This window comes from Pinus tabuliformis, chromosome X, assembly GCF_031772625.1.
Source record: "Pinus tabuliformis cultivar Carrire ecotype Pingquan chromosome X, CPIR1, whole genome shotgun sequence".
NCBI classification, from domain to species: Eukaryota; Viridiplantae; Streptophyta; class Pinopsida; order Pinales; family Pinaceae; genus Pinus; species Pinus tabuliformis.
The window spans coordinates 1,166,489,400-1,166,506,153 of record NC_142308.1 but is presented as its reverse complement, the minus strand read 5'-3'; the positions used below and the strand labels follow the sequence as shown (position 1 = coordinate 1,166,506,153).

Sequence of the window (16,754 nt, the reverse complement as noted above, 5' to 3'; positions counted from 1 at the left end):
TTCCTTTCACACTGATTGTGTTCTCATTTGTTCCTAAAGATAGGAAATCTCTGTAGCGGCTAGCCACAGTTGTGTCACCATCTTCATGCCAACCCACCTGCAGGCTGCAACCTTCATTACCCTGCATCCTTTTGACTTACCAAACAGACAAGTAACTGTTGCTAAGGTGTGTGCATGAGTTTGGCTATGGGTTGAAGTGTGCGTTAGATGTCAAGACTCAAAACAAGTAATCAACCTTTTAGAACTTACCTCTACACATGCATTAGGAGTCAGGACTCACCTCCAGCTAAGTGTGTCCCCATTCTTGCATGATATATATCGAAGTCTTATGATGGCATGCACCTACTATGTGCTGTCCTAGAATGCATCCTCATGCAGTCTCAAGATATAAAAGTTACCCTCTCTTGATGCATGCACCTTCAAACTGCTGTAAAAGAGGAAAGTGTGCTGCTATGTTGCAGTGATTAGTGTGCCTTCTTTAGCTAATCAAAACAGTTCATATCCTCTTCATGAATGTGCCCTGTGTATAAGCAACTTTTCGCTGCTTGTTTCAATGGTCTCCCTAGTTCCTGCAAGACAACATGTTAATGGGCCTCCCTAACACCAGATCCATACACTGCTGATTCAACAGAGACCATATTTCTACCAGCAAAACCTGAATACTGTACAAGCCTACAAGGCTTCTTTCATGACTATCTTGGTTCACACCAGAGGAGTGAAATGTATGAGAATTTGATCCATATACAGATCTGAGATGACCCAATGCTCTACCCATACTACCCAGTCAGAGTTACAGATATGAGTGTTTCACTGTTTTGTCCATATGTCAAAGTTAGAGGTATGGGTGATCACTGATTAGTGATTACTGATTAGTCTAATTTCTTCCAAAACTGTATGTGCCTTATGATAGAGAGATGGCTGCCCAAAGGTAACAACACTTGGATATGCTGTAATTTTCTTTGGACGTTACCTGATGGCAGGAACTGGCAGCATAAATCCCTGTGTTTTCTTTTGGGGGCAGACCAAATTGATGGCATTGGTCCAGCAGAAAGGAAAAAGAGGGGTTCTGTCTTCATTTAATTTTTTAAATTTCTAGCATATTGTAAATTTTTGGATAATTTTTAAATTTGATTTTTTGTTGTCTTTCACAGGAGCCACAAATAAAATAGAAGCCAGACTCCAAATCTTAACAGAAGCCACAAATTAAACACAAGTTCAAAGCAACAACAATGCCGAGAGAGAAGGACTTTGCTTGGGCTTATTGTGACAGGATTCCCGGAGACCCCAGGCTCCTTTGTAAATTTTGCAAAACAAAATGTAGTGGAGGCATTTATAGATTCAAGTTCCACCTTGCACAAATACCTGGCCATGATATAGGTATTTGCGGCAAGGTTGACGACAATGTCAAACACCAAGCAGCCTTGGCCCTTGAGATGTTAGAGCAGCATAATGCCAAGAAAGCAAAGCAAAATGCTGAAATAGGAACTGTTGGAGTTGAACTTGATACTTTTTCTGCCACTAGCCCCATGTCACCTCAATCTGTTGAATCCTCAATGCCATTCCCAAGTTTTCCACACATGCCTCCAAGGCCAAGTCAAACTCAAAGCCATGCGAGTCCTTCAACTCCTTCCTTCAACACTGGAGGTGGAAACATAAACACCTTTTTTGCTCCCCGCACAAAACCCGGTTCCCAACCTACCTTGGATGGCACTGGTTGGAAAAAAAATATCCATAGTCAGGCAAGGAAGGCCATTGCTAACTTTTGGTACTATTCTGACATACCTTTCCACTATGCCAGAAGTCCTTATTGGCAAGCTATGATTGATGCAATTGCTGCTGCAGGTCCAGGGTTCAAAGCCCCTACATCAGAGAGCCTTAGGACAGATATGTTGTTAGAGAGTGTTGAAGATGTCATGCTTGTGCTAGCTGAGTTTCGTTCATCATGGGTAGAAACAGGGTGCACCATCATGAGTGATGGATGGAGAGATCAGAGGAATAGAACTTTAATAAATTTCCTTGTATCTTGTCCCGCAGGCACAATGTTTCTCAAGTCAGTGGATGCTTCAGATAAGGTTAAGACTGCCCAACTTATCTGTGAAATGATGGAGGAAGTCGTTCAAGAAGTGGGAGAAGAACATGTTGTACAAATTGTCACCGATAATGCAGCGAATTATATGGCTGCTGGTAGACTTTTTGAGATGAGGCACCCCACTATTTTTTGGACCTCTTGTGCTGCCCATTGCATAGATTTAATGCTTGAGGACATTGGTAAGCTTCATTGGATACATGAGGTTGTGGAGAAGGCAAAATCCATAACCAAATACCTATACAACCACACTATTGTCCTAAACACTATGAGAATATACACTGAAGGTAAAGAAATTGTTCGACCTGCAGTGACTAGATTTGCAACAAATTTCATATCTTTGCAATCTGTGGTTGAGCAAAAGATAAATCTGAAGAGGATGTTCTTGGGACCTGAGTGGATGGGATCTAAGCATTCCAAGACCCCTGAAGGCATCGAAATTGCTGCACTTGTGTTTAATGATGGCTTCTGGAAAGATGCTGAAGAGATTATTGCTGTGACGGAGTCCCTTGTTAGAGTTCTCAGGTACTTTTAGTCTTTTAACTTTTTCATTTTTTAAATTTCATTTCAAGCTTCTTTTTATTTACAATGTTTCATATTTCTTTAAATTTGAATGCTTGAACTTTCAGGATGGTTGATGGTGACAAACCCGCTATGGGTTACATTTATGAGGCGATGGATCTCGCAAAGGAGGCCATCAAAAGAAGATATGGGGATGATGAGACAAAGTATATGCCTCTTTGGGACATTATAGATGCACGTTGGGATAGGCAATTGCATTCCCCCTTACATGCTGCTGGGTACTTCTTAAACCCACAATATTTTTATGATAAGAGCAAATTTAATGAGGATGGGGAGGTTGGCAGAGGGCTTATGACATGCTTGGAAAGGTGCTTCCCTGATCCAGAACAACAAAGTCGTGTCTTTTCCCAACTACAAGATTATAGGGCACCATCTAAATTGTTTGCCTATACCAGTGCTATAAGACAAAGGTCAAAGATGTTGCCAGGTACCTAGCTTGAAGGCTTCATCAATTCATTAAATTTGTTTAAACTTTATTTTGTATGTTAAATGTTTTATTAAATTTTCTTTTCTTTTTAAGTTTTTACTATTTACTAATTTGGTACTTCTAGTCTTCTACTCACAAACCCTTACCACTTGCTAGGTCTTTGGTGGCAAAACTTTGGTAGTGATACGCCAGATTTGAAGAGATTTGCCATTCGAATCTTAAACCAAGCATGCAGTGCTTCAGGTTGTGAACGCAACTGGAGCATGTTTGAGAAAATACATTCTAAGAAGCGCAACCGATTGACACAAAAGCGCTTGAATGACCTTGTATTTGTCCATTACAATCTACGACTTCGCAACAAACAAATACAAGGTGAGATTCGAGAGCTTGAATTTGAAGGTTTCATAATCTAGTTCGTACTTTAAAAGTTTAAAGTTCAAACTTCAAAGTGAAATTTTAATTCACATTTCAATGTCTCATGATAATGACAGGTATTGATCATTCACCAATCGACCTTGAAGAGTTAGATTTGCAAGCTACAAATGCGGCAGAATGGGTTCAATTAGATGAGCCTCCTCTTTTCAGCCTTCATGACTTGGAGAATTTTGAGAGTCAAGCAAGCAAAGGAGTGGGAGGAATCGCTTCTAGTTCTCACTCTTAAGAGTCTTAGACTCTTAGTTGCTGATTTTTTTCTGATTAGTATGCAGTTTTTAACTTTTTTGTAAACTTTTAGAAGCATATGCTTCTAAGGACTCAAGACTCAGTGCTTTGGATCATGTGTGGACTCATAACATATATGAGATACTTATTTATTCATGATATTTTGGACATCTATTGATATTATGCATTGTTTGGACATACCTTTACCCAATATTAATGAAAAATGGTTTTTTTAATTCAATATATGTGTATATTTTTATTTAATGAATTTGCCGATTTTTTCCCGATTTTTTCCCGATCCGATTAAAACTCTTCGCTCTTTTGCCTCGCCGATTTATTGCCGATTCTGAGTCTGGTAACATTGTCTGTATGTATATGTAGTCTACAATAGTGATTTCATCACTATTTAAATAATTAAATAACTTGTTGAATGTAAAAACAAGTAGGAGATGGTAAACCAGTGATTGCAGTAGGATTTTTGATGTGTAGATTCAGAAATTCTCACATGGTATCAGAGCATTGCAGATCATAGGAGATTGAAGACACCAGCCGAGAGATCTAGAGAATTTGTTGCAGATAAGCAGCTGCCCTGAGTGACAGCATTGTTTTCGAGGCAGAGGAGCAGCTGCAGGAGTGACGTAGAGGCTCACGCAATGCCAACGTCAACATTTCGAGCCTGGAGAGGGTAATGCAGAGCCAGAGAGGAGCCTGCGCAGTGAGTGCGTCAGCTCTTTGGGCCAACACAGAACTTGAAAGGTTCGAATAAGCCAGTTGCCGACGCTGGAGGAACAGAGAAAATTCGATTTGAAGATCTGATGGGATGTTGTTTCTGTTGGTGTAGAACATTGTTTGTGGAGACAAAGACGAGGTAGATTTCTAGCCAAAGAAATCTAGATCCGGGTTGCAGCAACAAAGGAGGATTGGAGAGGAGTGATTCGATATTTGGTCGAAGGATTTCTGCGAAGGAAATTAGGACTTAGAGGGAGTCTAGAGGAGCTTGCTCCTTAGAGGGTTTCTTGCACCAAAGAAATCCAGATCCAAGTCTTGCTAGATTGATAGCAGGAGAGGGAGAAGAGAACTAGTCCTATTTTTTAGCAGAGATGGCAGTGAATGGGTTGAGGGATCAGGACAGATTGGATGGAGCCTCCAATTTTGTCATTTGGAAGGTCAGGATCCTGGCAATCCTAGACAAACATCGCATTAAGGACTATGCCTTGAAATTAGTTGTTGTTCTGATCGACGTTGATCCGTTGAAGAAGTACGAGGAGGCCTAGGCGAAGGCCAAGTGCATGATCCTAGACAGGGTCAAAGATCATGTAGTACCACACATTGCTGAGAAGGACATAGCAAGGGAGATGTTGGAGGCGTTGATCGCCTTATACCAGGGCTCTTCTGTCCAACGAAAGATGCTATTAGAAAATCAACTGAGATAGTACCAGTGCAAAAGGGAGAGGAGATTGATCCCTTCCTTCTGAGGTTGCAAGGGATTCATGACCAGTTGACTTCCGTGGGGTCTACACCAGATCCCGAGTTCATGGTCAGGACTGCCCTAAATGTAGTCACTGAGGACTGGGAGACATTTGTCCAAAGTATTTTGGGCAGAGCGACTCTCCCTAGTTGGGAGGAGATGTGGGCAGCTCTTCAACAAGAAGAGCACAGGAGGTTGACCAAGACAGGGAGTAGCAGCAAGGGAGCTCGGGTCAAGGAGGAAGAGGATGCAACTCTCGCATCATCGGGACAACAAGGGCAACAAAAGAAAAAGGACATAACCAAGGTCAGATGCTTCAATTGTGGGGAACTGGGACATTATGCCACTCAGTGCCCCCGAAAGAAGGACAAGGGGGAGACTTTTGACCCAACGGCTACTCCAGCAAAAGCTGACAAGGAAATCGAGGATGACGATTGTGCCATGAGTGCTCATGCACCTCTGGAGAAGAGGTGGGTCAATATGGAGTTGTATTCGAGAAGACTACATGGGGGGCAAGATCCTTGAGGTGCCCAAACTCTTGGATCACATACGGCTACGGGAGCCCTTAACGACAGTAGCATAATGATGAGTGTCGGCAAGGTGTGATGGAGTGACAATGGCAGAGCTAGAGTGCCAAAGTCTGAGGCAGCACAGTGGATGTTGTAGCAGTGTGAGAGGCACAAAACCGTTTGTAGCAACGTAGTAGCAGCAAAGGGTCAACACAGATTAGCAGTAGAGGTAGCTTCAGCGTGACGAGGCATCCAAACTGACCAGCATGTCAGTTTTTGGGTGAATTTTTAGTTGCTTACTTCTCAGTAACTGAGTTGCAGTGCAACAGTTAGCAGTGGCAGTGCTATGGGCAGCATGATGCAACATTTTGAGAGGGAGTTGTATTACAGATGTAGCAGTGGCAGTGGCAGAGTCATGGGAAGCAGTGCAGTGGATGAAGGGTAGTAACCCAAGCATCAGCAACACAGAGGACTGATACAGTGGATCAGTGTAGTACTTCTGTTGAGAAGTATTACTAGAGCACATTCCTCACTAAGAGGGAGTGTTGATTTTGGGTAGCATCGGATGTGCTCTAGCTCCGAAATTTTGTGGAGGGGCTAGAACACATGAGATCTCCAGAAACTAGAAATCGTTTGGAGAAATTCCACTTGGATGATGAGTTATTAAAAAATTAGTATTTTTAATGGGCTCCTAAGTCTAAACTTAGGAAAATAAAAATATTAATGTGTATTAATAAGAATATGGGTGAGAAACTTCTAAGTGACGAGGATCAAGTCTGTTTTAATCTTAACTGTTGATTAGGGACTTAAGCCCAACCGTTGATTCATCAACATGAAAAGTATAAGAGGAGGCTTGAGGGTCAGTTAGAGATACACCAAGTGATCAAATTAGTTCGATTTTTCTGGGGTGTGGTTTGCTGAGAAAATCGAGTTAGTGATCTGAGTTGTAGTGAGAGGGGTAGTTCGGCAGAGGGACTTCAGTCCAAGGCCGAGAATACATGGTAGAGAGGCAAAGCAGCACCAGGAGAGACAATGCAGCTGCAGAGAGGGTGACGCAGAAGCTAGAGGGGCTGACACAATCATTTAGAGGCAACGCTGGGGTTTCTGTGAGGCAGAGAGAGCAACAGTTCAACATATCGATTTTTGAGCAAGGAAGGCTCACCGGGAGGGTGACGCAGCTCCTAGAAGAGGTGATGCAGTTCCAGCGTAGAGCTTGGAGCAACCATCACTGTCGAGCACTGGGAACAACATTGTCATCTGTGGGGTTTGATCATCCGGTTGCTGTATTTGCCAAAATATTTGTCTCCAGATAGAGGTACTTCTTCTAGGTTTATTCTCTATTGGGTGAGCTGGATTTGGCACCCTAGTTGTATTCAGAAATCTACTTAATAATACAAACCCTCTATATGCTGCACCATTTTTCCTGAATTGGGTTTTTCTGGGGACAATTGTCCAAAAATACTGGTGTCTCTTGTGAATTTGTTTCATTTCATTTCAGTTCATGATTTGTATGTATGTGTAGTCTGCAATAGTGTTTTCATCACTATTTAAATAATTAAATAACTTGTTGAATGTAAAAACAAGTAGGAGATGGTAAACCAGTGATTGCAGTAGGATTTTTGATGTGTAGATTCAATTCTTACAATTCCCCCCCTTAATCCATGCTCGGAAGTGTCCATGATAAGCAAACTACAATACTCAATTACCAAATTACAAGGCATACCTTTAGGTTCTGGAGGCCCACCTTGAAACATATGATCATGGCAGATGGGTGAGCAACCACATGGCTGGCTCAGGGCGCGGAGAAATGGCACAACGAGCTAGTTGGTGGCTGCAAGGTGCTATTGGCTACAGGTTGAGGACCATCTTGAAGAAAAAGATTTCTCCTAGGGATATCACCAACAAAATGGTGGGTAATAAATCCCACACAAGGTGGACTATAGACTATCATCGAGATACTTGCTTCTTCCAAGGAGAGGTGAACCTTCTTATAAATATTCTAGTGGAGGATCTTGATTATCCTCATCCCACAAATTCTCCTTCCTAATGATGATGATGTATGATGATTTCTTTATCTTCTACCATGCTAGATGACTTTCTTCCAACCATATATATTGGTACTTCGGTTGTCCTTATATGCTTTTAATGGAGATGGCATTGTTGGAAATAGTACCAAGAAGAGATGTTACTAGGCATTTATCCCTTTTAGCCTAGTAGAAACATTAATGACATTTGCTGTTGATCAGTGGTTGTCATTGATGTCAACCCAAGCAGCACCAGGGGCTACCCTGATCTTGAATGGCCATTTTGACTTGACAACTTACTGTATTCTGAGTCAAGGATCCTCTAGATGGATTCTACTTGTCGAGATGTTTCCGTTCATATATGGCACGCGAAGTAATTCTTCACGGTTTGAAAGATATTTGTGTTTGAAGTTAGTAACCCCAGTGAGTGGGCTAAAACCCTATGGGGTTGTGGCATGGCACTCATAATTGGTTGTGGTCATTGAATAGTCAATAATTAATAAAAAAAATTCTCCTAAAATCCCTCCAATGTTCACTTGTTGAGGACCCTCTCAACTCAAGACATTCATATAAATAATGACCCTCATATCCTCTAGTAGGGATTTTGTGGCTTCAAACAAGCCATCATGGCATTTTCACTATAACTTTTTTCTGCGAAGCTTCAGAAGCTGAAATTAAAACCCATTTGAGCCGAAATCTTCTTGAACCTCGTGAATGAATTTCAGACTTCGGTTCGCTATATTTTTGGAGATATGATCTGAGGAAGTTAGGGTTTTTGCAGGCTCTGGAGTTCCATGTCAAACAGGTGATGTTGGGAAAATCGTCATAACATTCTCTCTGAGCATTGGATTCATATTTCATAAATAGCCACAAAAAGAGGATGGACTGTAGTTTGTTGAGTAGCGTTTTCAGGGCCGAAGGTTGCAACAATGACACGTGGCACTTCGCACAAGTTTGCTCTACTGAATGAGTCTATAATCAGGTCATCGTGGGAGATTGGGCATAACTCTTTCTTGAAGAATCCAATCTTGATCAGACCTGTGGGGTTGGAAAGAGGACTCAAAGGGCTACCACAGGACGAAATTTCAGACCTTGGAGATCCAAAATTACATAGATACAATAGATTCAATATCGAGCTCCTAGAAGGCAAGAAAAAGCATGCATTCAAGGATCACTACAGTAAGGACCACACATCAACAATCAAGGGTAAGTCTCCTACAGCAAGGTATGTATGATTAGTGTTTACATTTGAAATATGAGTATCATCTTTGACATATGTTTTTGCAAGGGAACGTAAGTACATACAGGGTCTCGGTTATATCTCTATGTCTCTATATGTCATAGTTAGTTTTGATACCACATTTCGGATGTCCTATTCTTGATACTACACATTTGATGCTACACCAAGTCTGCTAAATCTATATGATGTTGTAAGTTCATGTTACCTGTCTTGTCATAGTTGATAGAATGGTCTCTATTGTTGTACTTAGAACTTGGTCCATCACAAGTCTAGGGTCTGTCATCAGTTTTTATTGTATATATCTTTAGGTCAATTTTGGATATAGTCTTGCATAGAGTCCAGACCTATATCAAGAGTGGGAGTCTTTGTCTACTGCTGCAACAAATCAACAACAAAAGTGACAAGCACACTTCAGGTACGCATTGTAATATTAATTTGTATTTATTCATTATTATACACTTACATGTGTTTTGCAAGCAAAGGTAAGTTGAAGAGTATTTTGTTTTGTTTTGGGATTGGTTTCGTCGAGCAAATTTTGCATGCAGGTAGAAGAAGATCCAAGTACAACTTCAAGCAAGAATTCAGGAGCAGAAGTATCAAATCAAAGGAAGCACTCCAGTGGGACATCCTTTGAAAACATGATAGCCATCCATATATTGTGAAGAAGTGTTAAGGCCAAGAGTCATCATTGTAAAGTTGTAAAAGAGTCATTTGTAAAAGTGTCATCATTGGAAGAGTCATTATTGTAAAAGAGTCAATCTGCCTAGACTCGAAAAGGCATTATTGGGAGGTATAGGAAGCTCTGTTGGGATGATGTCATGGTTGGGTTGCAGGTCATAGTGTGATTGGGTGTTCGGTCAAAATCATTGTAAATCATATTGTATTGTGGATTGTTGTCCCTGGTACGAGAATCCACACTTGTCTCATTTCAGTCATTATAGGGTGGCAAGGAGGTGCTAGGCAGGTGTATGAAGTCGCCTACAGGTTGGGGCCTATGAACAGCTCAGGGTGGTAGGGTGGTGCTAGGGCGAGTTGTGGCTCGCTAGGGTGTTGGGGCATCCATTTAGTTGATTACTGAAGAAACCAGGGCGTTGGGGCGTCCTTCCAGTGGGAGCTGGAGAAGAATGATTTTCTAAAATTCTGGGAAGTTGTTTCTTTCATTTCAGTTGGGGCTAAAGATTAAAGAATTTATTAGAAAAGCATTCGGTGGTTTTTGACCCGGAGGGGGTTTTCCATCTAAAATTCTTATGCCTGCTATGTTCTTTTATTTACTGTTATTACTGCATAAACATTAATAATAGTTGAAGATTAACTAATGCCCTGAAAAGATTTGAAAGTGCTAATTACTAAGGAATATTGATTCACCCCCCCTCTCAGTATTTCCAACAATTGGTATTAGAGCTTGGTTCCTTCAGTAACAACTTAACTGCTGGAAGTCAGTTTTCAGAGCATAGAGATGGGAAAGTCAAAGAAGCAGGTTACAAGGATTTCAAAGGAAGGTACAGGTACAACAAAATCTGAAGAAAGTGAGTATTGTGTACCAACCTCTGATTTTGATGCAGATAATTACTGGATATGGGAATGTAGGATGGAAGTACATTTGCAGGCACATGGAGTATTGGAATCAATTGCTTCTGGAGACTCATCTACTAACGAAGCTAAAAGGTACAATTCAAAGGCCATGAATGTAATTTTGAATGTTTTGCCAAATTCTGTGAAAACAAAAGTTGGTCAATGTTCAACAGGGAAAGCTCTTTGGAAAAAGATTCATAATCTATATTCAACAAAGCAATCAGGTCAAGATGTTATTGAAAATTCGGATCCTTCTGATTATGATAAAGAAATGGGAGAAATGAGTAAAACATAGTTTCAAAATCAAGTGATCAAGGTGATAAAGGAACTCGAAAGTCAAAAGGAAAAGACAAGACTTTTGCAAGCAGAATTGAAGACAACAAAAGAACTTATCAAAGAAAATGAAGAGTCTGAGAAGATGATTAACAGTCTTAGAACTCAATTGGAAGAAATCAAGAATACAGCGACATGAGACCTCAAGAGAGAAGTCCAACAGAAGCAACAAGAACTCGACACAACATTTGCAGAGATTAGCAGGATCACACAATAGATGCATGAAGTAAGAATTGAAAGGAAGGAATCTGATCAAAGATACATATTCGTTATTGACCAAAAGCAAAAGGAATTAGAAACATCTTTAGTAGAAATAAGCAAGCTTAGGATTGAAAATAAGAATCAGAAGGAACAGATACAGGTTCTTAACAGAGTAGAGAAGACCACCTTCTTAAGCTACAAGTTGAGAAGGTAGAAAAAAGAAGGAAGATCTTGAAAAGATGGTTTCAAGAAGATCTTGCTTAAAAGCAAGAAGAACTTGATGCAACCTGTGATGAGATCAACAAACTTAAGGGATCGCAAAAAGAACACTTACGAGATAAGACAGATGAAGAAGCAAAAATTAAGGCAATTAAAGATGGTAAAGCTCCAGTTGATGAAGGTAAAAGCTCCACATCTTCACAGGATGATTCTAAGAAGGAAGTTGATCAAAGTGAAAAGCCAAAGAAGAATGTTGCAACTCCAAAGAACAAGACCAAAGCAATCAAGAACAAAGGACCACAACAAACTACAACACCACCTCCAAAGAAGAATGAAAAATCTTCTAGGTATGTTCGTTTATTTAATGGTTATTTCTTTTTATGTGCTAACTATGGACATATGGCTAGGGATTGTGAAGTTTTTGACAGGTACAATCATTATCTGCAAAACCCTAGAAGCAAGTTTGCAGGATCACGAGACAGGTTCCATGATGATTTTGTTAGAAGAGAATACGTGCTAGATGGGCCAAACATTGAATGTTTCAAATGCCATAACTATGGCCATAACGCTCGCGGCTATAGATATCAGATGGAATCACCTATGGACAACATGGAATGCTTCAAGTGTCATAAATATGGGCACATGGCTCGAGATTGCAGGAATAAGAAGGTCTGGAAAAGGAAACAGGAAGACAAAGCAGATAACAAGGTTTCAGTAGTTATGCTTTCAGGATTTGTAAAAGCAAAAGGTCATGAGGAATTAGTAGTTGCTTAAGATAATGACTCAAAGTCAAGATGGCATGTTAGGTGACTCGCTATTTTGAACAATCTGACTTGTTGACTCCTTAATGTTTGTAGAGGAGTCTATCCAGCAGTATATGGCACAAGTGTATGATTGACAGGAAGGTAGTTTGAACAAGATGGCAGTTTCATTATATGTTCAGGGGGAGCAAAACAGTTGAAGGATTACAGGTTACCAGGAACAAGTAAGATTAGTCTGCAAAGGATATGCACAGGTTGAAGGAATCGATTTTGAAGAAATATTTTCTCCTGTTGTTAGAATGGAAGCTATCAGGATGTTTCTCGCTTATGCTTGCTCGAGAAAAATCAAGGTCTACCAAATGGATGTTAAGTTAGCTTTTCTAAATGGTGAATTGGAGGACATTGAACAACCTGAAGGTTTTTTTCTCTCTGACAAAGAAGACTACGCCTGTAGATTAAAGAAGGCTCTATATGATCTCAAGCAAGCTCCTAGGGCTTGGTATGCTCGTCTTGATGGATATCTACATCAATAGGGATTCAAGAAAGGAAGTGTTGACAACAATCTTTATGTGAAAGTGGATCGAGATAACCTAACAATTATCGAAGTATATGTGGATGATATAATCTTTGGAAGCAATGATGACAGATTAAGTAAAGACTTTGCCACAAAAATGCAAAGTGAGTTTGAAATGTCTATGATTGGCAAACTGACATACTTTTTAGGGCTTTAGATTTCTCAGTAGGATAAAGGAATATTCATATATCAAACCAAGTACATCAAAGAAATGCTCAAGAAATTCCATATGGAAGATTGCAAGCCAGTCCTTACCCCCATGGTAACATGTTGCAAGTTAAGCTTAGAAAATTCATCAAAGGATGTGGACCAAAGGTTGTATAGATCCATGATTGGTAGTCTCTTATATATGACAGCGTCCCAACTTGATGTGATGTAAGCAGTTGGACTAGGAAGATTCCAAGCAGCACCAAAAGAATCTCATATTATTGTCGTCAAATTAATTCTTCAGTATCTTAAGGGCACAACGGAATATGGTCTATGGTATCCCAAAGGAAATGATTGGGTCATCCAAGCTTATACAGATGCAGATTGGGCAGGAAGTGTTAATGATCGTAAGAGTACCAGTGGAGAAACATTCTATCTAGGTGGTTGTCTTGTTTCATGGTTAAGTAAATAGTAGTCTTCAATATCGTTATCCACAGCAAAAGTAGAATATGTTGCGACAACAACTTGTTGTACTCAAGTTCTTTGGATGAAGCGAACTTTGCAAGATCTTCAAGTCATGTTAGATGAGCCTATTCGCATATTTTGCAATAACACCAGCGCCATCAGTATCTCCAAGAATCCTATGATGCATTCGAAAATGAAGCACATTCTAATTAAATATCATTTCGTTAGAGAGCAAGTTGCCGAAAAGAATATCAAGCTTGAATATGTTGGTGCAAAGGAACAAATTGCTGACATCTTTACCAAACCATTACATCGTGAAGCATTTGAGTATCTTCGCAAAAAGCTTGGGATTCTCCCAAGTTTTCATTAGACTCTTTCTCTTATCTACTCGAGTAGAAAGGGGGAGTGGAGGTGTGTACAGGTCCGCGGGATGGTTGTTTGTTAGGGGGAGTTACCATTTGCCATTGATGACAAAGGGGGAGAGAAGGCATTAGGAAGAGGTGTCATGATCGCAGGGGGAGTACTTGTGTTTCCATCAATGCTAAAGAGGGAGATTGTTGATCAGTGGTTGTCATTGATGTCAACCCAAGAAGCACCAGGGGCTACCCCGATCTTGCATGGGCATTTTGACTTCACAACTTACTCTATTTTGAGTCAAGGATCTTCTAGATGGATTCTACTCGTCGAGATATTTCTGTTGATATATGGCACGCCAAAAAATTCTCCACAGTTTGAGAGATATTCATGTTTGAAGTTAGTAACCCCAGTTAGTGGGCTAAAACCCTATGGGGTTGTGGCATGGCACTCATAATTGGTTGTGGTCATTGAATAGTCAATAATTAAAAATAAAAAAAATCTTCTAAAATCCCTCCAACATTCACTTGTTGAGGACTCCCTTAACTCAAGACATTCATATAAATAATGACCCTCATAACCTCCTCTAGTAGGGATTTTGTGGCTTCAAACAAGTCATCATGGCATTTTCACTAACTTTTTTCTGCGAAGCTGAAATTAAAACCCATTTGAGTCGAAATCTTGATGAACCTCGTGACCGAATTTCAGATCTTGGTTCACTATATTTTCAGAGATATGATCTGAGGAAGTTAGGGTTTTTGCAGGCTCCCGAATTCCATGTCAAACAGGTGACGTTGGGAAAATCGTCATAACTTTCTCTCTGAGCATTGGATTCAAATTTCGTAAATAGTCACAAAAGGAGGACGAAATGTAGTTTGTATAGTAGCGTTTTCAGGGCCGAAGGTTGCAACAGTGACACATGGCACTTCGTACTAGTTCGCTCTACTGAACCAATCTATAATCAGGTCATCCTAGGAGATTGGCCATAACTCTTTCTTGAAGAATCCAATCTTGATCAGACCTGTGGGGTTCGAAAGAGGACTCAGAGGGCTATCACAAGACGAAATTTCAAACCCTGGAGATCTGAAATTACATAGATACAATAGATTCAATATCGAGCTCCTAGAAGGCAAGAAAAATCATGCATTCAAGGATCACTGCAGTAAGGACCACACATCAACATTCAAGGGTAAGTCTCCTACAGCAAGGTATGTATGATTAGTGTTTACATTTGAAATATGAGTATCATCTCTGACATATGTTTTTGCAAGGAAACGTAAGTTCATACAAGGTCTCGGTTATATCTCTATGTCTCTATATGTCACAGTTAGTTTTGATACCACATTTCTGATGTCCTATTCTTGATACTACACATTTGATGCTACACCAAGTTTGCTAAATCTATATGATGTTGTAAGTTCATGTTACTTGTCTTTTCATAGTTGATAGAATGGTTTCTGTTGTTGTACTTAGAACTTGGTCCATCACAAGTCTAGAGTCTATCATCAATTTTTATTGTATATATCTTTAGGTCAGTTTTGGATATAGTCTTGCATAGAGTCCAGGGCTATATCAAGAGTGGTAGTCTTTGTCTACTGCTACAACAAGTCAACAACAAAAGTGACAAGCACACTTCAGGTACGCATTGTAATTTTAATTTGTATTTATTCATTATTATGCACTTACATGTGTTTTGCAAGCAGAGGTAAGTTGAAGGGTATTTTGTTTTGTTTTGGGATTGGGTTTGTCGGGCAAATTTTGCATGCAAGTAGAAGAAGATTCAAGTACAACTTCAAGCAAGAATTCAAGAGCAGAAGTATCAAATCAAAGGAAGCATTGCAGTGGGACATCCTTTGAAGACATGACAGTCATCCGTATATTGTGAAGAAGTGTCAAGGCCAAGAGTCATCATTGTAAAGTTGTAAAAGTGTCATCATTGGAAGAGTCATTATTGTAAAAGAGTCAATCTGCCTAGACTCGAAAAGGCATTATTGCGAAGTATAAGAGTCTCTATTGGGATGATGTCATGGTTGGGTTGCTGGTCATAGTGTGATTGGGTGTTCGGTCAAAATCATTGTAAATCATATTGTATCATGGATTGTTGTCCCTGTTACGGGAATCCACACTCTTGTCTCATTTCAGTGATTATAGGGTGGCAGGGAGGTGCTAGGCAAGTGTATGAAGTAGCCTACAAGTTGGGCCCTGTGAACACCTTAGAGTGGTAGGGTGGTGCTAGGGCGAGTTGTAGCTCGCTAGGGTGTTGGGGCATCCATTTAGTTGATTATTGAAGAAACCAGGGCGTTGGGGCGTCCTTCCAGTGGGAGTTGGAGAAGAATGCTTTTCTAGAATTCTAGGAAGTTGTTGTTTTCATTTCAGTTGGGGCTGAAGATTAAAGAATTTATTAGAAAAGCGTTCGGTGGTTTTTGACCCAGAGGGGGTTTTCCACCTAAAATTCTTGTGCTTACTGTGTTCTGTTATTTATTGTTATTACTGCATAAACATTAATAATAATTGAAGATTAACTAATGATCTAAAAAGATTTAAAAGTGCTAATTGCTAAGGAATACTGATTCACCCCCCATTTCCAACATCTGTCTTGGTGACATTTATGAGTTATATTAAGGTCATGGGTGGAAAGGGTACTTAAAAGTGTTGTACCATGTACTTTTCTAATATTAAAGTGAGTTGAAAAACCATTTTATGAGAAAAATAGAAAAAGATACAGAACTTGAAAAAGGTAGCGGGGACGAAACGGGGACGTTTTTTGGAAGCAGGGACGGAGAAGCGTCATTTTCCAAAAATCTAGGAAGCGAAACGTCTACTCTCTCTCTCTCTCTCTCTCTCTATATATATATATATATATATATATATATATATTGCATTTATATTCAAAACAAACATCCCAAATACCAAATTAGTTGTAGAAGACATGAAAACATGCATATTTTTGCATAAATCAAGATAGATATGGCATCCATGATTCCATTGTAGTTACTAGCATGTACATCAATGATTAATTATTCAAGCATCAACCATCTATATTCTAGCAATTACAAACATACATCAAATTTTCAAGCATATTATAAAACATAAAACATTTAAGCATATTATAAAACATAAAACATAGAGCAT

General features: G+C 39.8%; 2 protein-coding genes across 6 annotated transcripts in view; both read left to right on the top strand.

Annotated features, from left to right (window-relative positions):
• The window catches only part of SECA2 (Preprotein translocase SecA family protein), a 475,015-nt gene that overhangs the window by 378,575 nt on the left and 79,686 nt on the right, over positions 1-16,754 (top strand). The window lies entirely within an intron of this gene.
• LOC149144051 (uncharacterized) lies at positions 2,487-3,345 on the top strand. Its single transcript, XM_089448620.1, has 3 exons — positions 2,487-2,611; positions 2,716-2,976; positions 3,339-3,345. Exons 1-3 carry the CDS (start codon positions 2,487-2,489, stop codon positions 3,343-3,345), a joined length of 393 nt encoding a protein of 130 aa, XP_089304746.1.